This window comes from Aplidium turbinatum, chromosome 15 (genome assembly GCF_918807975.1).
Source record: "Aplidium turbinatum chromosome 15, kaAplTurb1.1, whole genome shotgun sequence".
NCBI lineage: Eukaryota > Metazoa > Chordata > Ascidiacea > Aplousobranchia > Polyclinidae > Aplidium > Aplidium turbinatum.
In genome coordinates this window covers 4,923,629-4,949,372 of record NC_137486.1, presented here as the reverse complement: position 1 = coordinate 4,949,372, position 25,744 = coordinate 4,923,629, and the positions used below count along the sequence as shown (strand labels likewise).

Sequence of the window (25,744 nt, the reverse complement as noted above, 5' to 3'; positions counted from 1 at the left end):
CGGTATTTTTCTGTTCTCAAAGTATATATAACTATTTACAGTAAAACATCTCGTCAAGTTTGGCTTCGGACTCCATAGAGCATCCGATGAGAAGTTTCATCCTGTAGCCCATTCGTTATCTCCTGCTTTCCAGGATGTGGAGCAACTACAGCCAGCTGGATGATCAGAGATTATTCTTCACCTTCTAGATGCTGGATCAAAGCTGGGGATCGTAGGTTTGGAAGAGTCTATCCAATTGCTCGTCGGAATTCTCTTCACCTGGGTTTGCTCCGGGGGGAAGATGATTATTGTTGTTGGTGGCATTCCCTTCATACTGGAAGTTGTGAAGATTTTGAAACTGGAAGTCTTGCTGCAAGTTTAAGTCGTTTGCTCCATGAAGCATTACATCCCTGGAGGAGGGATACGGTTGTTGGGGTGACGTTATGTTTGAATGCTGGTAGTTCATTTGTGGGGACATCACCTGACCAGGAGACATCACATTACTAGGAGACATCACCTGACTGGGAGACATCACCTGACTGGGGGACATCACATGATTGGGAGATATCACATGACTTGGAGATATCACATGACTTGGAGACATCACATGATTAGGGGACATCATAGTGAAAGGATGATTTTCAGGCAAGAAACCAGCACTTTGGGATGGCATCGGCTGTTGTGTGACTCCAGTGCCCATTAAAATTGCATTTCTAGGCTGATCTAGTGGTTGGGATGAGGAGGCAGAGGGAGCAGGCGGCTTCTCCTCAAGACTGCATTTTTGCTCCATGAGAGAGTCTAAGCAATTGTCGTTTGGAAAGTTGGGTTCGTGGATTTTTGAAAAGTCATTGACAATGGCCGTGGTGTTTCCCAGGACTTGAGACGTTGCCTCGGGCCCAATGCTAGGAAAGCTATCAAGCTGCAAAATGTCCGTCAATGACAAGTTGTTTTCATGTAAATTAAGATCAGGCGTTGCTGTTGATGAGAAATCAAAAAGTTCAGAAAGATTGTTTTGGGTCTGTGAAGGAACCTGCTGATGTTGGGAACTAGGGAACGGTGTAACTTGGTGGTTCCATGAAGTCCCAGGTTGGAATGATGAGCTAAAATGAGCCTCCTGTTTAAGAGGCATATTAAGACCACTTGGTCCCGGCACACCCTCACTGAACAAATTTCCTCCCATGGCAGACCACTGGGTTGATATGGTTTGGAATGGAGTATTGAAGTTGACGGGCGGGCGGGGCTGGCGAGGCGATCGGAAACTGGTGTCTTGTGGCTGGAACTGGAATTGGGGCGCCTGCGGAAGTGGACGTTTTCTGCTCTCCTGCGATAAGCGGCTCCCTAAAAACAAAATTTGATTGTACTTAAATCGTGAAATGTATACGAGCAAGGCATCGGTTGTTTTACATTTTTTGATGGAGCTAGATTTGCAATATAGGGGGCCATATCAATAACTTTTATAATCTTGCGACAGATACAAATATTGCTGAGATAGTACAAAGCACTCTTTATGAAAAAATGTTGTGTTCTTCATCTTTTTATATTGAGCCGGCTGCGTAGTAGAGTGGTAAAAGATGCTCGTCCGATGCTCAAGTGACTGCCAGTTCGATACTTACTAAAATCACGCAGAAATCACACAAGGCACTCAATGGCATTGATGTTTTCTTGACGGTGGATAATTGGTTTCTGTGTGCTGAAACCCAAATCCCCCCACTAGCCATCAGCTTGGAATCGACAAAACGGAATTGTTGAATGCTCAACAATTTTACATTAAATTCTAATGTCCAAGCGAAACTGTGCTTCATAGTTGAGTTTAACCCCACAGTGTAAAATCTCAAGTGGCAAATTTATAAACAAAAGAAAAACAAAATTTTTCATTAAACTATTAATTCTCAAAACATTCAACAGTCATTCATCTATCACTCGCACAAGGACACCAACGCCAAATGGCATACTTGTAGACAGAAAATTAGCGTGATCAGAAACTGCAATGAGCAAGTCTTGGTGACACACAAAAATACGACACAATTTAAATTTACATGTTTCTGTTTGAACTAAACCAGCAATAAAAATAATAAGCAATTTGTAGAAGGTTCTTGCTGGGTGGAACCTTCTAAACGAACCAACAGCAGAGAAGTAGCTTTAACGCATACCGCAACACATTTTTGAAAATTTTCATGTGGATTCCTGTTTATATTCTGTTAAGTTTAATCTTTAAAACCAACAGTTTTGAGTCTAGCTTTGACCCTGTTGTAATGATTCAAAGCTGTAAAAAAAATCAAGTAACTAACCAGAAAACTTCTTTGCTCTCTCTTTGATCGCCTTCCTGATGTTTTCTGCCTTGACGTTAGGTCGGGTGTAGCTTGGATGCATTCTGTTTGGAAGAATCATTTTCCTTGGAGGTTCTGTGGTATAAGGTTAATTATTAGTTTCAAGTAGCAACAGACAATGTTGTCTAAGCAAAATTTGTATAACTTTTTACACAACTAATTATTTAGAATAGCGTTTTAAAGCAGCAAAACAGATCCAATTAGGTGCTGTCCATTTATTATCCAACGCCATTCTTTTTCTTTTTTTCTTTGTTATACCTTTACCACATATGGTGTTGACATGACATTTGTCTTTAAACTTATAAAACGGAACATGCCTGTTGTGACACCCTTCCAAGGGCATTATACATTTAAACTGTCTGTTGTACGAACAATCGAAAATATAATTGATAGCTACAAAGTTACGCATTTTTAACAAACACGTACGTTGTGTATACAATATAAATATGACACACAACCGTTAAAATATACGAAGAAACTCGTATTTGATAGTGATTTTTTTATTTTGTTCACACAAACAAAAAAAAATCCGCACTTTTAAGGCTTTTAATTCAAGTTGTCAACATACGTTTATATGTAAACCAAAATGTGCCTAACATCTGTATTCCACACCTCTGCAATATATTTCTCAAACCAACTGAATTGATGCCATATGCTGAGTGAAGAAATTGAACACGTGATTGCGTTGATAACCTTATCCTTGGAAAGGGATTAGTTTATTGACAATATTTGTATCATTCTTATCTCCTATAGGAAACAGTATGAACATGAACAAAGATGAATATTACGAATGCAATTCAAGCCACGCTTATTGGAGCAGAGTCGGCTAACAGCACTAACTAATGGATTGAAAGTGTTATTTGGGATTTAGTTTTTTTATTTATTTGGACAGAGTATCACAATAACGCTCGTATCAGTATTCCAAGCTTCAACTAGAAGCCAACTATGATGTTTCAAGATTAAATCACAGCCTACTGCTTGCAAGTCGGTCACTTTTTTGTAATCTTATTTACATGCATCTTCAATTAGACCAAGTGGACGGGATACTTTCTAACGAGAAGCCCAAAAGTTGTGAAGTCAAATAAAAACAATTAAAAGATTTAAAGACGGCCCTTAAGTAGAGTACAGTCTAACAAAGCGTTTCGTATTTTAATGCTTGCAAGGCTTCAGAATACGCTTAATTATAATCACTTCAGAAGACGCATAATAATCAATAACCTAATGCCAGCAATTTAGGTTTTTATAAGAGATGGGTGTAATGGTGAACTGTCAACTGATGTACATAACTTTTTTACTGGAACACTGATGAAGATGACCAGACAACATTCACTTAGTAGACGTCGTGTTAGTCAATGAAAAACACACACTTTACAAAACTAATACCAATTAAACTTTTATTGAATTAAAGATTAATAAAAAAAACTATTTGCTTGGAAGCGCTTTTAGAAGACATCTTTCTCAGAAAACACAGTTCAATTTGAAGATTAGGTAAATAATGACTCAACAAAGTGGTTCGAAATATTTGTAGAGGCCTGGAATACTGATAAGGCATTAAGTGATCAAGTTACCTATGATGCAAACTGGTGTCGCTCCAAGTTGATATATTCAATGCACATCAGGCGGAAGCTTTATTCGTCATTTTGAGAATCTCTTATATGGTTTGAGAGTCTAAAGATCTTTATCGAAACCGCTTAGATTGTTTCTAAGGCATATTTTGTGAGGCTCGGTAAAAGATAAAACAAATTTATAAAGTTTGAAACAAAGCTTTACATCTTAACACAAACACTTTCATGAAAAATTGGGGGAGTAATGCTTCTTAAAAGACATCTTCTCAGCAGTTTAGGATGCTCAAGTTGTTTCTTTTAGTAATAGGCAAGAATGGATTTAAAGCTTCCTGGTCTTTGTCTTAAAAGAGTCATTTCAAAATCTTATGCATATAATGTATTCATGTGGTGCAGTATTTTAACCAACACTGTTTGTTGTTCAATCAAATTAGTTCAAATCGAAACGTTTATTTCAATATAAATAGCTTCTGCATTCTTTAAATGATGTTGCATCTCAGGTATCCAAAGTTTTGCCCTCTTCTTACATTGTTTTAACATCGGCAAGCGTTAAAATGATGCAAACCTAGGAACTTTTGCCAACTGGGATAATCTACTGTGACAGGCCGCACCCACAACCCAGCCAGCAAAATCCGTCTTTATGAAATCGATTCAACGTCTGCAGACGCAGAATCAACGTAAAAATGATGGATTTTGCTGTATGGGAAGGGGTATAGCTCTCATAACAAGTAGACAATTTTGTTCAAAACAGATTCTGCATGTCTTCCCATTAAAAAAAAAATCGATGGAAACATAACTCAACACTCGTGCAGCTCATTGCTAGTTTATTTTGCAAACAATTTCACCAAGTGTGATGCGTTTGTAATGGAAATTACAAAAAAATCTGCAATAAGAAATACCATTAAAGGGGAAAATGGCATGTTTAAGATTTTTGAAGGCTTATACTCATGGTGTCTTTGGGGAGCCCAAAAAACAAAAGCAGTTAAACAATTTTAGCCATACTTACAGATCTCATGTGTCAGCGTTATTGACGGTGAAACAGTAAGTTGCAAAAATTTTTTCTAGTCGACATGCATAGGTTGATGTTGAAGTACGCATTTTTGAAAAATATTCATTTAGGCATCATTTTGAACAGTTTGCAGCGCAGCGACGGAAATTTGGGTATGCACGTGAGCAACATACAGTTGAGGCAAACATGGCTCAGACAAAGTTCTCCATGAGTAGTAGCAGGAAACAATTTGAGGTTGGCAGTGTGATCAACATAGTAATAAAACGTAAGGCATACAAAACGGTCATATCAGTTCGGTGCAACAGAGCAAACGAAAATAGTTGCCAAATATAGAAACTCAGCTTACTGAGATTTATTGAGTTTAAACCTGAAAACTTCGAAAGACCGACAGTTTGCTGAACTGGATGCATAGTACTTTACACTATATCAACCCCAGGAGATGTTAAGACTGACTTATCAAAGCATAAAGTTTATATCATTGGTTATCATCAAAGTTAATGTGCATACATTTTTGTACAAAATAATGTTAACAAAATTTTATGTCATGAAAAATTTCCTGTTGTTTTTTCGAGCAAAAAGAGCACAGCAGCCATTAGTTTAGTTTGCAAAATAACTTTCAAAATGATGAAGTTTTTGTTAATTTGATGAAAACAATAATACTGCAAAGGCATGCACTCTAAAAATGATGACCATGAGAGGTAGAGCTTGCAACAGACACCGTTTAACGTCGAGACGATTCGCTGCAGACCATGGGTGATCCCCCTAGCAAAACCCGTCATGTTTGAATTCTCACAATTTAAGTAAAACATTTGTTGCTTTCAGTAATGTCAATGCAACAAAGTCCATTGTTTCGGAGAATATTCCAAACAGACACTATTGTTGTTCATAATTTAAATGCGTTCTCTATACTGTCATAAGCATACGCGCCGACTCCCGGGGGGGCCGGGGGGCGCGGCCCCCCGTAAACTTATGGTTGAGGGGCAATAAAAATGGTTATTACAACTTTACAAGTAATGTTTCGAAGATGAAAACACTTTGCGAAAGAAATTTAGATCATTTAAACGGACTTAAAGAATGCCGAAAGCGAAAAATAGCCTATGTTGCTCTTGCCTGCAAAACAGCAGCTGATCGCATGGCTTTCTCATACGTATGGAAATTTCAAAGTAGAACTAGATGGTAGAGTAACTTATGCTGCTGGAATAGTCACGTAACTTTCCACTGCAATATTATGTAAACTAAACCAGCTAAATTAGACGCGCTACTTTCAACGAGGTCTTCCCGCTGTAAGATCAGTTATGATTCAACAGAACACATTTTTTTGTTCGCAATGTGTGAGAATTAAATCGAAAACCGGTAAAAGAAAAGGTGTTTAATGGTCTTGGTCGCAGAATTGCCTGCATTAACGACGTCTCTTTCCGCTAATCACCTAGCTAACCCAACATCATTATTTTATGCGTCCGCCAAGGTTTGACATCGACTTCAACGAGTTATACACGCAAAAATAAAAATAAATCGATCTCTTAAAACTGCTGTTTTGTCTCGTGAGCTTTGCATATTGCTCAACAAGTGCATAAAGTTTAGAATTGTCAAATTAAGTTCGAGTCAGTGCAAATAAGCGCATTCAAAACTTTTACTTCGGCCGACGCCATTTCAAACTCCGTAATCTACGTCGGCAATGATATTGCGGCAGCAAAAATGCGTTCGTTTTGAAAACTGCCGAGCTGGAGACAACAGCTTGTCCCGTGTATAAGTCGAACCTGTCTGTTTGAGGTGAAAGTCACTTGCGAACATCTCGACCTATACTCGAGTATATACGGTATTCGATAAAAGACTGTAAAGACTTTCGATAAAAAACAGAAGAGAAAACACTTCGCCGTTGTTACCGCTTTGAAGGTAAGTAATTAGCAAAACGTGCGATACGTGGTTAATAAAACCGATAGTGGGTTTCCACTCTGCTTGAAATCATGATTTTTTGCGTTTTATTTCGATAACTTCACTGTCTTGATCATTGTTATTCACTCGCACGAAAAAGAAATGAATCGGCTTGTTTTCCAACTGTTCCAATTATGAACTAACAATATCAAAATTTTTACCAGGCGTAGCCTACTGCATGCGTAAAACTAATCGTTTCAAGCAGCGGTTCTAATAAATTCGGTTTGCGATCTAGGTGTCAATATAAACAGGACACCAAGCTTAATCAAAGACTACTTTAATTGAGTAAAATAGCGTTATGGTTATGACGTCATAACCTTTCTCGCCCCCCAAGGTTTTTTGAAAAGTCGGCGCCTATGGTCATAAGCAAAGAAAACAACAAGTGTATGTAGAATAGGGGCATATAAATTGGTATTCGCTTATACGGCATTATATGTAATAAAATTGCAGCACCTAGACTGCGTTGCATCCAAAAAACTTCTTTGTCTTACTATTGTTGGTACAAGATAATTTCAATGCAACAGCTGATAAAAATTAACATAAGAGGTGTACAACAACGTTTAAACAGAATGGCGTCAAAATTTCCCAGACGTCAATCTCGCAAAAAAACGGAAAAGTTAATTCCGATGATGTGCTGGCAACTATGTTTAGCTTAAACGCTGAAAGCACTACGCTCATACAATAAGGCACGCCATTTGTCTATTTTAAATTTAGTTGTTTTAAATCTGTGCCAAGCACGGTGCAAATCACATTAAGTAAGGTGCTAAAAATGCATAAAATATCGTAAAAATTGGATGATTTCAATCAACAAACGGGTAGAATTCTGTATCAGGATTTATCCATCCATACAAAACAGAAGGAACGGTTACTACAAGTATTGAGAAGGTGGAATTTATGTCAAGTCAGAATTTGGTTGATAAATGAGACGTTGAATGAAAATAGAGAGATCATTTTTAAAATCAGATTTTGATGCATATAATACTGTATATTCTTTTTCAACAAACGAAAGTTGTATGCTGTATAGTATTTAGATTAAAATAATCGACATCTGTGAGGTGACAAATTACAATTACGCATTTATGTTTTGGTCAGCTGAAACTTTATCGTTTGTTTTAGTAACAATTACATTAAAGCTGAAACAGCGTCAAAGTCAACGTGACATCAAGCCAGGAGCTTAACTTTCCCATTACATTTTCGCTTTTCAGTAAACCCAATTTCAACAAACAAATCAAACATACAAACAAAAGCCATTGAACAGAGTGGTCATTTAAGATTGTTCTAGAAGTCTTTTTAGGTTAGAATACTACAAGATGTTCAATGAGATGTCACTGGCAGCTTCATCGCTTTAACTTCAACATAAGCACCAAGTTTAAAGGCTACTAGCCAGCTACCATCCCCATCATCTTGTGGTTGCTCTAACCTTCAGCACATACGCAGCTGGTTCAAAAGTGTTTCAAAAATGACTTGTGAACTATTTCTTATAAGAGAAAGACCCACCACGGCAATCTTCAAGAGCAGTATGGATAACCTTGTGAAATGACTAATATATGAACATAATAAAGTATAGTATTTCAAATAGCAACGTAAAGAATCTAAAAGCATTTGAATTGATCAAGGGAATGTGGCTGTCACAGAGCAATATCTCATTGATATAATGTAGCTAAGCATTCAACTGATGTTGCTAAGCAGTAAATCAGACATTTAACATTGTTCTCCGCACTGTTAATAGGACATACAAAATTAACAATGGGTCATCTGACAGAACACATTTTGCCATTTAAAGTGTCTTATCAAAAGCTAAGCTTCATCAGACACTAATTCAACACGGATTCAACAACACTTTCTCTCCAAACACAAATTGCTACTCCAATAAGTCTAAACATCTTTACTTTATTTCAAGCTGTCTCGCACGAAACGGACCAGGGCAAAAGCCATGCTGCTTTGCTGATATAAAGTTATGAAAGGATCAATTACAAAACTGCATTGCAAAAACATATAAAAGCAAGGGTTAATACGAAGCTGATGTATAATGTTGACATTTGAAATATAAAACAGGGCTCAAAAATACTTCAACCTTCCAAATTATAGATGATGTAATAAAATTAAATCTAGTCAACTACAAACAAAAATGAGGGCAAAATGAAAAATAATTTTCATTGTATTTAATTACCAGAAGTTTGTGGTTTGAATTTTGAAATAAACGTTTTAGCTCTGAACAGTGGGAGACAAATCGATTGAGGTTTTCTCCATGCAAACTACTACTAAGCTGAGTTATTGGGGTCTGCTACTATTCGGTGAGTTCCTAACCTCCAACCCTAACCCCAAACCTCTAACCCTAAAACGGCAATGATAATTAGGCTACGGTACCCGATAATTTAAAAAAACAGTTGAAAAAATCCCCCGTTAAGGGATCGGACTCACCGAAACGGGCCATTCCGGAGTTATTGCCCTTTCAGTTAAAGATAGGATGAGCTTCCCTCAGTTTATAAACAGTAAATTGCAGAAGCTTTAAAATTACAAAATGCTTTAAAACTGCCGTCTTTGCACCTATCTGAATTGTTTCAGCTCCACATTACAACCGTACAACGCATATTAGAAGTGAGTGCAAAAAGTATAATCGAGACGTTGCAGTGCGTTTGCAACTTTTGGATTCAAAAGGTTTGCAGAAATTTTTGAGCCCTATTTTAACAAAAAAACAGTTTAAAACGCAAAGCAAAGTAACGTTTGCCTAACATGGAAGCGAAAAACAGTTGAAACACCTGAGGATTGTGGAAACCGGTGCTTGACCGAAAAAGCGTAATTATATTTTCTAAAGAACTTTTAGCATACAGTAACGTAGTAAAAAAAAGCATTCATTATTTTGTATGATGCTTGCAAAAGCTGGTAACAGTCTTGTTGCTTTGAATCGTGTTTCTTTTGCATTGTAATTCAGAAGCGAAGAAGTAGATCCAAACATAGTGCAGAAACGCTTTCACTTTTACAGACCAAACTACAACGCTCATGCTAACGATGAATGGCTCAGAGGTTTGGTGATCCATTTTCTTCTTGTTTATAAACCAAGTAGTTTTGCTGAAATGCATTTTCACACCCTCTTATTAAACTGATCGTCCTAGCTGTTCATTTAACAGCATTAATACAATTTCATGATCGATTTTTATCACAACCCAGCTAGCCACATCCGTCTATTTTTACTAATTAAATGCTTAAAGAAGCTGATTTGCTATCTGGGTTGCAACCGCTTATAAAAAATATTGTCTCCACATTTTAAATATGTCAATTCTAATAAAAAAAATGGACTCAGAAATGAAGATACTAAACTCAAGTTTAATAACGTTTCGCTAACTAGATGGTTTTCATCTTCAGTGTTATTAAATTATTCAGTGCTTATTCAACACTGACGATGAAAACAGCTTAGTTTATGAAACAAACATGAATTTAGTATCTAAATCTACATTTTGGGCTCTATTTTTCGATTAGTCTGCCTATTTCTAATCTCAAATCAGAATTTAGCATTATGCACCGAGTAGCACTATGTCTGTGGTGACAGTTGACACTTTACTATGATGACTCAAATTTGAGCACTTCACTCCGAAGCATGCTGCTATTTTTCTTACAACTCCTTTCTGCTTTTTTGAAACTTCCATGATTATGTTTTTATACAATTTTTGTTAAAAATATTTACTTACATCAGTAAACAATGCTGAATGCAAGAAATAGATATCACGGAACTGCGTTTACTTAAGCAAAAATTACAATAAAATAAAAACATATTAACCTTATCTTTTTCAGTTTTTCTGGAACGTGTTAAGACATGAAGTGTCAGTTTAAAGAGAAGGCGTGGAATACTGACTATAGGGCTAGGCCACATGCACTTAATATGATGGAACTTGATACAAGGTCACAGAAGTTAACACGCAACTTACGCATGCGCGTAAGCTACGGTTCAACTATCAAAAAAATTTGAAACAAAAACAGTATAGCAATCACATGTGCAATAGTCAGCGCATTTTTTTCGTGTCCGTTCAATACTTTACTACTTGCCCCAACATGAAATTCTTTCACCCAAAAAACAATTAATCTTACCCTTGCCATTTACGCTGGAATACTGTCAAGCACCTTTAAGAGATTTTTCGAGAACAACTAGATCAGAGATACTGCCAAGTGCTAAGAAAGAGTACGACTCCAGTATACATTATAGTTTGCAAGATTGTAGTAGATGACATAAAAATGTATGCTTATGCATGCATTCCAGGCCAGGGCTCCATAGGTGATAAGCATATACAAAACTTTTCAACTTGATTATATTTAATGGATTCTTAACATTAATTTACCTCAATTTTGCAAAGTCATAACCACAAAAAAATTTTGTGTTTAAATTTTTACTTCATTTATTTATTTGTTCTATTATCTGTTTTCTTTCTAACTATGCTACTGGAAATTTTGTGTTAAATCTGTAAGAAATCTGATTTAAAAAATTCAACGACAACTATCCGGAAAAGTTGTGCAAAGCACTCAGTGTATCTGGCCGCACTGGTTTAGAACCATCAACTGACAACCATGCACAGACTACTTTCATGCACATCATACCATGTTGGATTGGAAGGTAGGTAAACACTAAAGGAGAACTCGTCTCCATGTCAGACGGTCTTCGTAGCTTGAATTCAACTTCCACACTCTCCCGGATGTGCTCATCTCGGTAAGGTGGAGTTTTAAAGACGATAGCGACCTATTAACGTAAAATATACCGAATTTGTTTCTCCAGTACAACTTTATGACATCATATTCCATCATTTACTTTTATTAGATCATAATACAGTATTTGCAGCACTGCGAGATGCACAGATGCAGCAATGTCATGTGAGTACAATCAATGGAAACCGAGGCAATCAATGTTGGCCAATTAGATGGCTCGAAGTGATTCAACTTCCAGTCCTCAAAAATTAACTTGAATGATTTGAATCTCCAGTAGAACAAAGATATTTAAACTACAGGTGGATTTTAGTTTCAGTAATTTGAGGATTACGTAATTCGATTAACTACTGAAGTCAAAGTCTTAACAAGTCGTTTGCTTGTCCTGCCAAGACAGCAAAAGATTACATTTACACAGAAATATGCCATTCCTTTTTTTGGTAAGTTTAAACACTCCGAGCTGATTCAATTTATCCTCAACATTAACCGTCTCGACTTGTGTCAAGTGATGCCGTGATACCCAAAAGATGTGATGACAAAGAGAATTAAGGATCAAATTACGAACACAAGTATTAAGCAACAGTGAATGCCATTTAGAAGACGTGAGCAAGTGTCCGTGTTTGCAACACAAGACAATACTTTTAGATGTGCAGACATTTCTTGGTCAACAAAATAATTTTTGGCAACACTGCTCGAATGAAACCGAGTGAATGGATGAGACTCTTTGAACGACGTGAATCTTGTTAGACCTAACACTTTAACAAGTTTGACAGAACTTTGTGAGAAAATTTACTTTGTTGTGCGGCAAACAGGAAAAACGACACCTGCGGCATAACATCCATGTGGCATTTTTGTGTCTAATGTTTACTTGTTGAGTTATGCTGTTCAACTTCAAAAATATACAGTTTTTAGTCTCAAAATTAAATTTTCAGCTGTTGCTTTTATTGTATCGCTAGAGACGCAAGGTTTCCTGACAAGGCTCAAAGGAAGTCAAAAACGTTTGAATTATTTCTCAGTATTTATTCTATGTGTCAGAACAAAAATAATGTAACTTGTAAATCCTGAGGTGCTGCTTAGCTTGTAGTATCGTACCATGCAAGTGCGGTTTTCAGGTGGTGGAACATGAACGATGAAAAGCACAACAACCATCTGTGCCACACTTTTCAAAGTGAGATTGCAGCTAAACTTTATACTGGCGGATATTTTGTGACAATATAAAAGCGAAACGAAGCGTACCTGTCTGTGGACATCTGCTGGTGAAAAATCACCAATGTTTTCCCAATCTCCATGAGAAAAAACCACCTGAATGTCTTCTAAAAAAATTTGCACGTATCAGTTCAGTGAAACGAGGAAGAACACATTTGAAGACAGCTGCCTGAATACTGCATTATAGTTACACCTAGTACAAGCGAATAGTGAAATACGTTTTCTAAGAAAGACAAAAATCATAATTTAATCAACATTTTAGGCTGGGTTAATGTCGATTCTCTTTGGGAAAACTTTAAATTGTTAATTGAACAGTCAGCTAATCATCGTAACAGATTGTTACACCTTTTTGAACTTTGTCGCAGAGTAAAAATATCTCATCATTTCCGAGCGCACTCCCAAAGGTCTTGTCTACTCGGCATATCTTTAATACAGAGGAACTTGTTGCTTCTAAAATGAACAAACATCATTGGTTAATTACCTGGGTTGGCCGAAGAAGTGTTCCTTACGTTAGTTTTACCAAGTTAAAACTTGATTTATTGAAATTAATATTTAGAAAACAAACTCCTATAGAACTATGCATATTATTTCTTGTTTTAAAACAGACGCTTAATGGTGGCCTTCGCCTCGTGAAAAGCAAAAACCTGTAGATTGAAAACTTTGCACAATAAATAATACCACAACAATCTTTAAACTTACTTTTGTCGTAAATAGGGTTTGAAACAACTGGGTCTAATTTATGGGTGAAATTGCCAAGCTGATCAGGTAGAAACGCCTCAAAGCAGAGCCTGACAATATTGAGGTCCACATCAACAGCTGAATGTTCATCGCTATCCACCGGTGTGTTGAACGGATTTACTCCACTTCGCAATCTTTCAGCAATGGACGAGCTTACTTCCTTTCGTCTTACGCATTGGATGCCCAAGTTAGGAAACCTATATACATTTTTATTATTTTCAAAAGAAGCTCGTCAACTGGTGATGGTATACTTGGTTAAATGGTGATGAATAATTTTTCCGCCGACACCATTTAGAATCTTTTTTTGCGTAGTGAACTTAGACTGGACTTTCAGACATTTACTGCTCATCACACACTTGTCTTCAGAAATTTTCCAAAAATTGCTCAAAACTTTTGAATCACCAAATAACTCAGCCATCACCGCTTGTTTTCTTCATTTTTCAATGTTCTTAACATCCTACGTGCTGCAATATCTTGCTTTGATTGTTAAGTCTAACTCTTGATGTTACTGCTTGTTGTTAGGAAAATGTAGAAAATTAACAAATGATACAAAAACCAAATACAATTAAAAAAAAAACAAGTGCTAAAAATATGTTTCTTAACATCAATAGAAGATGCACACAGCTAGCATACTACCGGTTTCTCTTGTATTAAACCTGTCAAGTTTCATATACTTTTCACTTAGTTTTTCACTTACAGGTAGTATACGTATCACTTACACTCCTTGCATTTGGTTGGCAGGGTCTATGGTGATTTGACAAATTCCATTGTTGCAGTCTCTTCCTACAAGACTGTGCGGATGTGGACGTGGTGGATCATTGATGGACACAAGAGAAACTCTCATCACTGCCACAGCATAGTGGTTCACAATCTAACAAACCAATTGAAATAAATAAAGTGTTAGTTGACTTGATAACTTAAATGAGTTATCAATAGCACAAAAAATCTTTCATGCATTCGGCACTATTTCAAGTAAAGTCTATTTCATAGAAAACATAGTGGTTGAGACCGGAATGGCCAGTTTTGGAGATAGGCTATCCCAATTCGTAGACAACCATTTTTGAAGACAGCCTTTTTAGGAAATTTTGGATAAATGATCAAAACTTTCAGCAAAAAAAAAACAGCTGTCAAACAGCATGTGACACATCAATGATTATATAGGCCAGGGCTTCTCAAACTTTTTTGCTAACGACCCCTTTTAATTCCCTAAAATTTTTAGCGACCCTTCACGATTAAAATGATCAACAGTGCAAAATATACATTTGTGATATTATGGAAAGCTTAACAAAATGTGTGAAACTTTTTTCCAAAAAAATTAACTATTTTTAGAAAATCAAAAATTCAAATCAGAGGATAGATCAACAAGTTCTTCCTGAGATTCTAAAGAGAGGTACTTTGTTTTTGCATTGCAAATAGGTTTTGAATCCAATCTAATTTGGTCTTGTCCATTTCTGGAAGAAAATACTTCCGAAACTGTTTCAACAGATTTAACAAATAGTCAATAACCAGAGGCTTAATAATGTTTGATTTCACACCATTGTCAGCTAAAAACTCTTCAGTAAATTAGAACATTTCAAATGAATCATTTTTAACCTTTTTCCCAGATGTTGAATGATTTGATGAATTCAGTTTAGATTTCAATGTAAAAATATTGATGTTTTCCCCTTGGAGGAACAAATTACCGTAAGTTTGTTTAGTTTTACAAGCTAATATTGCAATAGCATAATTTCTACAGCTAGAAGTCATTGCAAAAATGGTGGACCAAGTCTGACTTTTTTCCGTAGAAAAATCACGAGTTCATTTTTCAACATAAATAGCCTTTTAAAGCTTTGATATTTGAAAGCCACCTTGCTTCACTATGAAGTAAAAGGGTTTTAACACCAACTCCATTTCACCTCATGAATCCGGCCCAATAAAGCAGTTGGTTAAGGCATGACTTCATGACAAAGAAGCTACGCTGGTTCGACTTTCGGGCTGTGCGCTTGGTGTCGGACGCTTGCTTTTTATTTCACTTTTTAATTTGTAAAGTTGTAATAGTAAAATTCAACACACTGATACCAGAGTTTCAAACCTCACTGTGATGTCTTGCCTGACAACATTGAAAAATAACTTTCTATCCCCAGTGTTTCAGTTACTTTTTTATAATTTGCAATCATTTTGTATATTTATTAGCAATAAACAGCAACATTAAAAGTTTTAACCGCAAAGTTAAAATTAACTTCATCAAGGTCACTCAGTGATAAATTGTACTTAAAAATTGCTTTCAGGTACAAATTTTGTTTCTGCGGGACATAAATCAAATCAAACACAATAAAATTATATTGAGCACCGATACAAGAATACAAAACAGCCTGTAGTAAAACCAAAAAAATGATTTTCTACTTTATTTCTTATTTAAAACTCCATCACCAGTTTTGCACATCACCCCAATAAAGCCAATATATATAATATAAAAGCAGGTTACAGCTGCCACATTATTGATTAATGGATAAGCACATTTTTATTGATTTTTTCCTCTCAGGTATTATTTACACAATATGTCAAGGATTAATGCAGATTTGAGGCAGGAGATTGAAAAGAAAAACATAAGTTAAGCAAGCCTACACACAACACATGTTAACAGATCGCTAGATGTCATGAAACACAAGAGATATTATCATGATCTTACTTTTCTAGGGCGATTCAAAGTTAAATAAGTATAAAAGTAAGAACTGAAAGTAATCATTCATTCTTTCTATTTTGTTTACCAGTACTGTAATTCTGCCATTATTAACGTTTTATTTTTTTATTTTCCCTTCATATCTTAAATTTTTCTGAAGGTGTTGCGACCGTGCCAAATTTCGTTCAACTCAATAACTTCTTTCGGTCACAAGCACGTTTTAACGTTCGCGTTTTGTCGCTTCTACCTTTTTCTACACCTTTGCTATGTTGACGTGTATTGTTTTTGATATGATGATCAGAAATAAAAACAACTGAACTGACATGACGAATTCAAGCACGTTTTAACGTTTGAGTTTTGTCGCTTCCACCTTTGCTATGTTGACGTGTATTGTTTTTGATATGATGGTCAGAAATAAAAACAACTGAACTGACATGAAGAATTTTAATTTAATAGTTTAAACATTTTTTTTTATTCCTTTCTGCACGATTTCAACGTTAAAACGATGTAAAAAGGGCAATTATAATTAGGCTACGGTACCCAATAATTTCCTTTCAAAAGTTTCAAAAACTCGCCAAATAGGGCACTCGCCGAAAAAAACTCTCGCCGAATAGTAGCAGACCCGCACTATTATAAATGCAAGATCTAAAAAAATGAAGGAACATATCCGATTTGGGCAATTATTTGAATCATATAATTTACTTAACTATTGCCGTGGAGTGCACTGAAAGTTTCCAAACATACAAGGTGATTTTTATGGGAATATGTATCATATAAATCAACATGACAAATGTAATTTAAGTTCAGCCTTTATAAAATCAGTTATTTTAGAGTGAACAAATTTAACTGAAAAACTTTGATTCAAACAAAGTGCTGACAAAAACAAATAATGTAATTTTTGGGGCCAAACTGAGAATGCTAGCCTAACATCAGCCAGCATGTGCACAATTTAAATGTTGCACGTTTAAAAAGCAAAAAGCGAGGGGTTATGCAAACGAATTGAAAATAAGATTTAGTGATGAAACAACCTGAAGCATTTTTTTTTCAATTCAGTTCCGGCCATTTTATCAACTCCGGCTCCTGGTCAAAGGTGTGTGTGCATTGCGCAAGCTCACCACCTTGTTTCTACAAATGGCAAAACTGCTAGCAAAACTGAAGATAAAGCCTAATAATCAGCTATATATATATATATATAGCTAGGGAAGTTATATATATTAGGGTGTTGCAGGCGCCCCATGAAATTTAAATCTTGGTTTCACCATGCTTACCTTTTTTGTGGTACTGTGTTTAGATCAGTAGACCACAAATATGAAGTTTCAGAAATTTTCATCGACGTTTACCTCCACCGCCGAGGCCATTTTGAGGCCCACTTTTTGAAATTTTTCATGTATTTTGCCACTAGAGGGCAGTGTATAAGTTTTTCAATATTGGGGTATATTTAAAGGATGCCCTATGATGTTCTGAATTGTTTAAAAAAAAAATTGGAGAAATGGGATAAGTATATCCTAAAATATTCAAGTTTTGTCACTCATTTTTTGCACATCACTGCCCCTAGTGGTAAAAAGAAAAATTAAAATATCTTGAAAACTACTCATCATATTGTTATGGAACTTGCATGCACCCCCCCATTTTCATGGGTAAGGAATTTGATTTCAGCAATATTTTTGCAAAATATTACCACTAGAGGGTGGTAGTTCTAATTTTGAACTATTTTCCTGTGAAAAGGCGATATTGTTGCATTTCTTGAGCTGTGCTTCTGAAGAATACAATTTCATGGTTTATGCACAACAAAATTTATTCAATTGTAAAGAAACTGCATGCATGCATGTACTATATCAATAAATCCAAACAGGCAATGTGAGTCTTAGTTAACACAATTTCCGCAAAGGCAGTTTTGTGTTGATAAACGACGTTTTCTAAGATTTGATATCTTTCTTCAATCCTCCTCCACCGCTTGAATATAGTTTTGCGGATTTTTTTCTTGTTTTGCTACATGAAGAAAGTTGGATACCAGTTTTACCCTTCTCTCTGCTGTATCATTACAGACTCTGAGTGCACTTATGATACCATTAGCAGAAGCATTGCCATCATCTATTTCCCACTCTTTCGGGTGTTTGACATGAAAAGTTGTTGAAATGTGCAAAAGTTCAAACAACATTTTGCTGCTGGCATTTGCATAGGAGCACAATGACAATGAGTTATCATTAACAATGTCTGGCAGCTCTGGCTTACCGTATCCATTACCAAACCTGTTTGTAACCTGGCCATGGAAACTTGCATTTAAATGCAGCAGAGTTCTAGCCAAAGCTTCCTTTTCATCAATAGTGACTTGTTCGAATGTTCGTCCCATAGAGCTAATGGGATCAGCTCCCCAGTTACATACCATGTGTGCCTACCTAAAGCATTTAAAGCAGCAATACTGATAGTTTTGTCTACTGCATCATAGCTTTTGATATTACTTACCAGTTGCAAATCTTCTCGGGGTGCTGATGCAGCAATTGGACAGTTGAACCACCATCCATTAAATTAATACAAAAGCACAAAGGTCAACAAATCACTCTAATTTTTGTATTTGTGACTTGAAAATGATTCCTTGCGGTAGAAAGTCTTACAGCATAACTATCTTATAGCAATAGAGCTGCTTTCCCAATTCCCATCCACCTTGCTCGATGGACTGTACCACATTTCATGAAGTTGTACTGTCCACTGTTGATTCCAATCTACACCGTCATCAGGTCTAAAAGTTCTTTGTAATCACCCCTCTGATAGTTTTGCATATCTCTCTCAAACTTTATGTGCTTACACTTTTCTGCTTTGAGTTGTTACAAATTCTCCCAACTCTTTTGAGGATTTTTGGTGTGCAGTACAGCTGCAGCATGTGGGGTTGCATTGAATCCTTTGTTCCGGAATCTTTCGAATAGTTCAATGGCTGGAGATCTTGACGTTTCGACTTACAGGGCTTCCCACACATGAGAAAGTATAACTTCTCCAATATGTTTTCTGCATGCTAGGCAGAGAAGTGGTTTGTCTAGCTTTATTTGAAAAAAAATGCATGCAGCAGAGAGATGGCTTGAAAAAAGTTTTTGGGTGTTGTTGTTTTAAATTTTTTCTTTTTTTTAAGGCCATTTCTCTGCTGCATGCATTTCTCTCTGCTGTCCATCGAGCAAGGTGGATGGGAAAGCAGCTCTATTGCTATGAGATAGTAATGCTGCAAGACTTTCTACCGCAAGGAATCATTTCCAAATCACAAATACAAAACATAGAGTGATTTGTTGACCTTTGCAGTTTTGTATTTAATGGATGGTGGTTCAACTGTCCAATTGCTGCATCAGCACCCCGAGAAGATTTGCAACTGGTAAGTGACATCAAAAGCTATGCTGCAGTAGACAAAATTATCAGTCTTGCTGCTTTAAAAGCTTTAGGTAGGCACACATGGTATGTAACTGGGGAGCTGATCCCCTTAGTTCTATGGGACAAACAAGTCACTATTGATGAAAAGGAAGCTTTGGCTGGAACTCTGCTGCATTTAAATGCAAGTTTCCATGGCCAGGTTACAAACAGGTTTGGTAATAGATACGGTAAGCCCAGAGCTGCCAGACATTGTTAATGGTAACTCACTGTCATTGTGCTCCTATGCAAATGCCAGCAGCAAAATGTTATTTGAACTTTTGCACATTTCAACAACTTTTCTTGTCAAACACCCAAAAAAGTGGGAAATAGATGATGGCTATGCTTCTGCTAATGGTATCATAAGTGCACTCAGAGTCTGTAATGATTCAGAAGAGAGAGGGGTAAAAGTGGTATCCGACTTTCTTCATCTAGCAAAACAAGAAAAAAATCTGCAAAACTATATTCAAGTGGTGGAGGAGAATCGAAGAAAGATACCAAATCTTAGAAAACGTCATTTATCAACACAATGAAGATGCACAACTGCCTTTGCGGAAATTGTGTTAACTAAGACTCACATTGCCTGTTTGGATTTATTGATATAGGGTCATTCCACATCAAATCACCCAAAAAAAATGAAATTTTTAACACCACCACCTCCGATTTTCTTCAAATTTGGTTTGTGTGTGAGTTCTGGGTAAAAAAGCATGAATTTCAAATTTTATCAAAATCTGGCCAGTGGTTTTGAAGATATGGGCCTGTGAAATTTCGTATTTTGAGGGAAAATGGGGGTACCCGGCTTATTTCAATATGCCATTTCTCAGCAACTACTGGGTGTATTTTGATGAAATTAGTGTCATTTTGCAGGAAATTGGTCAAGGATTTCATTTCTGTGGTTAATTTTCAAAAATAAGCATGTTTGGGGGTACTGACCTTTTGACCTTTGCTTTAACCTTGACTTTGACCCTGTGGATCACGTGATACAAAAAACTTGTCTACAGGAAAAATATTCTTTGACACTATCTCTATAACATATGAAAAAATGGGAGAGGTAATATTTTTAGTTTAGCCATAATTTTCACTCAAAGTTTGCATGTCTCATGATTTTTCAACAAATTTTCTTAAAATCACTTTCAAAAATAGTATGGTATGTACAAATGGAACGATATGCACATTGCATCATCAGAAAGAATGGGTCCAAAATGATAATGAGGGGTGTTTGTTTTTTTGTAAAATAAGCTTATAACATTGCAAAATGATGGCAAATGGGGGAGGAGGTAAAATATTTCAAATTTTGATGATGTAATTCATAAACGCTCCCAATTAATACTGCATAAAAATGAGTTAAATGACACAGTTTAATCAAGACACAACAGACAAAATGTTAGGTTCTGAAAGTTTTCCATAGACAGCAATCACTGAGCTGACCAGTTTTTACACAACCTGTGAAGTTTAATTGTATCGTTTTTGGAAATACAGTAGTGTAACGACATCAGGTTCATGCAATGCTTCAAGTGCAAGGTCTTCATCTCTCCCTCCTGTCACTGACACTATTTCAGGCAGATTTTTTTGAGCACTGAGTTTGTACGCGAATAACTTTGTTTCAGAAATCGGAACAAATCTATGGAACTTTTGTGTTCCTTTTATTGTCTTTGCTAACGAGAATCTTTTTTTCAATTTTTCCTTGCAAGCTTCATACCGGTCAGGCTTGACATTGAAAAATTGAATTCCTTGCAAAATGTCATAATTGACTTGGTAGTAAGGATAGCGTCACTGTAAGGCCTTTGCAAACTTGCCTTGGTTAAGAGGCGCTTCACTGTCCCCCCTATACCATCACATGCACTCTTTCCATGCGAAGTAGCAAAAAAGTGCCATTCTGCCCTGATGCCAAATAAATTGATAAAATTTCACTTTTTCTTGTATTGGCCAGCACAGCCGTCTGTAAAATAATACATTTTTTCAAGTTCAGGAAATTCAGCTTTCAAATAAGCAATAAATACTTGTAAAAAAGCGTAAACTGTGTAGGTGTTGTGTTCCATGATGTCGCTTATGATGCATACATTTCTGTGTTCAAGTGATCTATCTGCCAGTCGACGATATGCAATAAACGGATGTAAAGTGACCTGCCTATTATCCCAGTGGAAGCTTTGCACTTCATCTTGTACTACATATGAGTAATTTTCTGCAAAGTCACCTTGAACAATGAATTCAGTTTTCGGTTTTATGGTTGTCTTCAAATTGTTAGCATTGTTTTTCAAAGGAGTAATTTTCTCTCAAACGATATTATCAATTAACTCTGCTGTCAAAATGCTCTAAATTTGTCGTCTCAATCATCACAGTTGCGTCTGCTACGTCACTAATATTAAACTCGCAAGTTTCGTCCCGCAACCTGCACATACCAATCACAAAAAATATGCGGAACTGAATTACCAGGTCCAGACGTTGTTGCGTACCAATCATATTTATTACTTGTTTCCAAATCGTGTTAGAGGAGACATAGACTTAAATGTAAAACTAGGCTAGCCCAACAACCTAGCAAAATCGCCCTTTTGAAAAGCGCACAAAATAACCTTTATGACGTGACAGTATGTGTTCACCGCCCAGCTATTTTGAAAACTCGGCGCCTATGGATAACGATATAACTTATCAGACTGACCATGCTATAACAGTATGGCAAATTCGATTTCTGATTATTAAAAATGAAGCTGGTACACTGTTGCAAGAGTTATTCTACAATATAAGGTTTAAGCTAACCGGATTTTATGAAAATTTCACAGATATCGTTCTCTTTGAATGAAAACTATGGCTCAACTAAAAATATTACCTCTCCCATTTTTTCATATGTTATAGAGATGGTATCAAGGAATATTTTTCATGTAGACAAGTTTTTTGTGTCACGTGATCCACAGGGTCAAAGTCAAGGTTAAAGCAAAGGTCAAAAGGTCATTACCCCCAAACATGCTTATTTTTGAAAATTAACCACAGAAATGAAATCCTTGACCAATTTCCTGTAAAATGACACCAATTTCATTAAAATACACCCAGTGGTTGCTGAGAAATGGCATATTGAAATAAGCCGGGTAGCCCCATTTTCCCCCAAAATACGAAATTTCACAGGGCCATATCTCCAAAACCACTGGCCGGATTTTGATAAAATTTAAAATTTATGCATTTTTGCCCAAAACCTAACCACAAACCAAATTTGATGTAAATCGGTGATGGTGGTGTTAACAGCACTGGGTGAATTGAGCTGGAATGACCCTATAGTACATGCATGCATGCAGTTTCTTTACAATTGAATAAATTTTGTTGTGCATAAACCATGAAATTGTATTCTTCAGAAGCACAGCTCAAGAAATGCAACAATATCGCCTTTTCACAGGAAAATAGTTCAAAATTAGAACTACCACCCTCTAGTGGTAATATTTTGCAAAAATATTGCTGAAATCAAACTCCTTACCCATGAAAATGGGGGGGTGCATGCAAGTTCCATAACAATATGATGAGTAGTTTTCAAGATATTTTAACTTTTCTTTTTACCACTAGGGGCAGTATTGTGCAAAAAATGAGTGACAAAACTTGAATATTTTAGGATATACTTATCCCATTTCTCCAATTTTTTTTTTAAACAATTCAGAACATCATAGAGCATCTTTTAAATGTACCCCCAATATTGCAAAACCTATACACTGCCCTCTAGTGGCAAAATACATTAAAAATTTCAAAAAGTGGGCCTCAAAATGGCCTCGGCGGTGGAGGTAAACGTCGATGAAAATTTATGAAACTTCATATTTGTGGTCTACTGAGCTAAACACAGTACCACAAAAAAGGTAAGCAAAATCCAAGAGAGTCGGGGCGCCTGCAACACCCTAATATATATATATAACTTCCCAATCTTGAAGTTAGTTTGAACAATTGCAGCAGTTTGTCTCCAAATAACTTGTTACTACATGGTATGACCTTAGGAAGACAAATGTAATCTTTTGTTATTTTGTAGTTATGCAAGAATACACGTTTGCCGTCTGTAACACTGGTCTTAAATGTATGTAAATGTTTATTAAAAAAAACTTTTTACAAAAAGGCATACAGTATTACCTGACAAGTTGGCCATGTTTTCTTTTCTGCAGTAGTGTTCTCTCCTGGAATACTCCCAGCTGATCGGCCCTCACACTCATAACGGAATCTCATTCCTCTTTGCTTGGGCTGTTCAGTGATTTCTAAGTGCGGTCTATTCATGGCTGAGGGTAGCATGGAAATGGTACAAAAAGATTACCCAGTCAAGTTGCAATAAATGTGGATATGTTTGTGACTTCAATGATGTTGAGAAGTTTCAGTCATTATGGTTATGCAATCCACAAAAGGTACTTCACCATAAATGAAGAAATTCAACATGCAGTCAAACACAGGCTACAGTTTTATTAACTTTTGGTTTCCAAATTATCACAGGAATAGGCTACTGTACATATAACCTGATTCAAAAAAAAGTAATAAACTTAATATAATTTTAAAATAAAAGTTATTGGCATTATAAAGAGAAAGCTGTTTACTTTATAACGAAAATTGTTCACCGTAGGTATTTTGTAGACCTGTGACGTATGTTGTCAAGAAACAAAAATGGGTTACTAATGCTTCATGAGCTTTTGTATGCATTCAACCTACTATCATATCAATCCGAGTAAAATAGCAATACAGTAGCAGCAGACTTTGAAACTAGCATTCTGTTACTACGGCAAAATCAGTGATTGGAAAAGCACTTATTTTAAACAACTTTAATTGCAGTGATTCAAAATGTGTAAAAACTAAAAACTAGATTACTTTCAATTTCAATTATTTCTTGAAAATTCTAAACCTTGCTTAGCAATACATAAAAGATCACACCACAAGATATTTGTTTGAAAAATGTTAGATGTTTAACCAATTACTTCATTACACACAATACACACTACACAGGCCTCTAAACTCTGGCTGCCATGACTGCCAAGAAGTCGTTGAATGTGCTCCGGAACTACTGTGCCGGTAGGCTATGTTTGGTTTCTGCAAGCCAACATTTCTCAAGTTTGTTAATATTTGAAACTTTTTTTCTCCACTTGTGTTTGTGTGTGAACCTTTTTTTCTCTTCACTTGCATTTGCAACCTTTTTCACATTCAAGGCAAAGCTAAAGTTTTTCACCACACCGATGAGAAATGTTGCTGATAAAAGTTTTGCAATAAGGCTAGAGCAGCATCAACATACAAAAAAAATTGAAGACTAGCTCTAAACCTACTTGGGAAGCAGTGCATTTAAATACAATCCACTTAAAAAAATTTTTTTTTATAAAGCCCATCCTACCTAGTTTGCTACCCTCTACAACCCTGGTAGTGAATTTGTGATGTCTCTTTATAACTGCTTACTCTTTCTACTTCAATATTATATATATAATCGTTTTTATTAAAGTAATATTCCATGATTATAGAAGTTGACCTAAAACCTCTGGGGTTCATAAAATAATCATGCAATGTTAACTACAGAATGGCCCGTTTCGACTAGTCCGATTCGGCTATTTTCCTATTCAACTAGTCCGATTCGACTAGTTCCCTATTCGGCTACAGTTTTGAATTGTCTTTTGTATTTTATTCCACAATATTGTTTCTTTTGCATTCCGACAAAGAAAAATAAATTGAAATGAAATTTAGCGCAAATTGTTTGAACTATTAAATTGAAATGTTTGCTCACATAAAATCGACATGTATCCTACGTCACCGTCTGTATGCAAACTTAGAATATATTAGAATCCTCAACTATTACAAAATTCCAAATCCAACGACGCCTTCTGTTTATTTAGAGAATGTTGTATTTTATTCCACAATATCGTTTCTTTTATAGTTGAAATTATCGAAGCTTTAGATGAGTGGGGTTTAGACCTAACCACGACCACTTAGGTTTGACATCGACTTCAACGATCACGGAATGTTACGTAATAAGAACGATTATATATATCCTACACGTAAAAATAAAAAAATCGATTTCTTAAAACAGCTTTTTCTGTTTTGTCTCGTGAGCTTTGCATATTGCTCAACAAGTGCATAAAGTTTAGAATTGACAAGAAATCATTAAATTTGAAATTTAAGTTTGAATCACTGGAAATAAACGTATTCAAAACTTTTACTTTTCGACGCCGTTTCAAACTCCGTAATCTACGTCAACAATGATTTTGCTTGGCAGTAAAAATGAGTTCATTTTGAAAACTGCCGAGCTGGAGACAATAGCTTGTCCCGT

General features: G+C 36.0%; 1 protein-coding gene and 1 pseudogene across 1 annotated transcript; both read right to left on the bottom strand.

Moving 5' to 3' along the window:
- Positions 1-25,744, bottom strand: part of LOC145784425 (uncharacterized) — a 276,670-nt pseudogene that overhangs the window by 102,266 nt on the left and 148,660 nt on the right.
- Positions 197-23,910, bottom strand: LOC145784643 (uncharacterized). The gene is made up of 8 exons (XM_082596507.1): positions 23,584-23,910; positions 14,162-14,313; positions 13,404-13,639; positions 13,050-13,154; positions 12,735-12,811; positions 11,397-11,535; positions 2,268-2,381; positions 197-1,317 (listed from the first exon to the last, which is right to left on the bottom strand). The coding sequence occupies exons 1-8, from the start codon at positions 23,737-23,739 to the stop codon at positions 197-199; spliced, it is 2,100 nt and encodes a 699-aa protein (XP_082452633.1). The 5' UTR covers positions 23,740-23,910.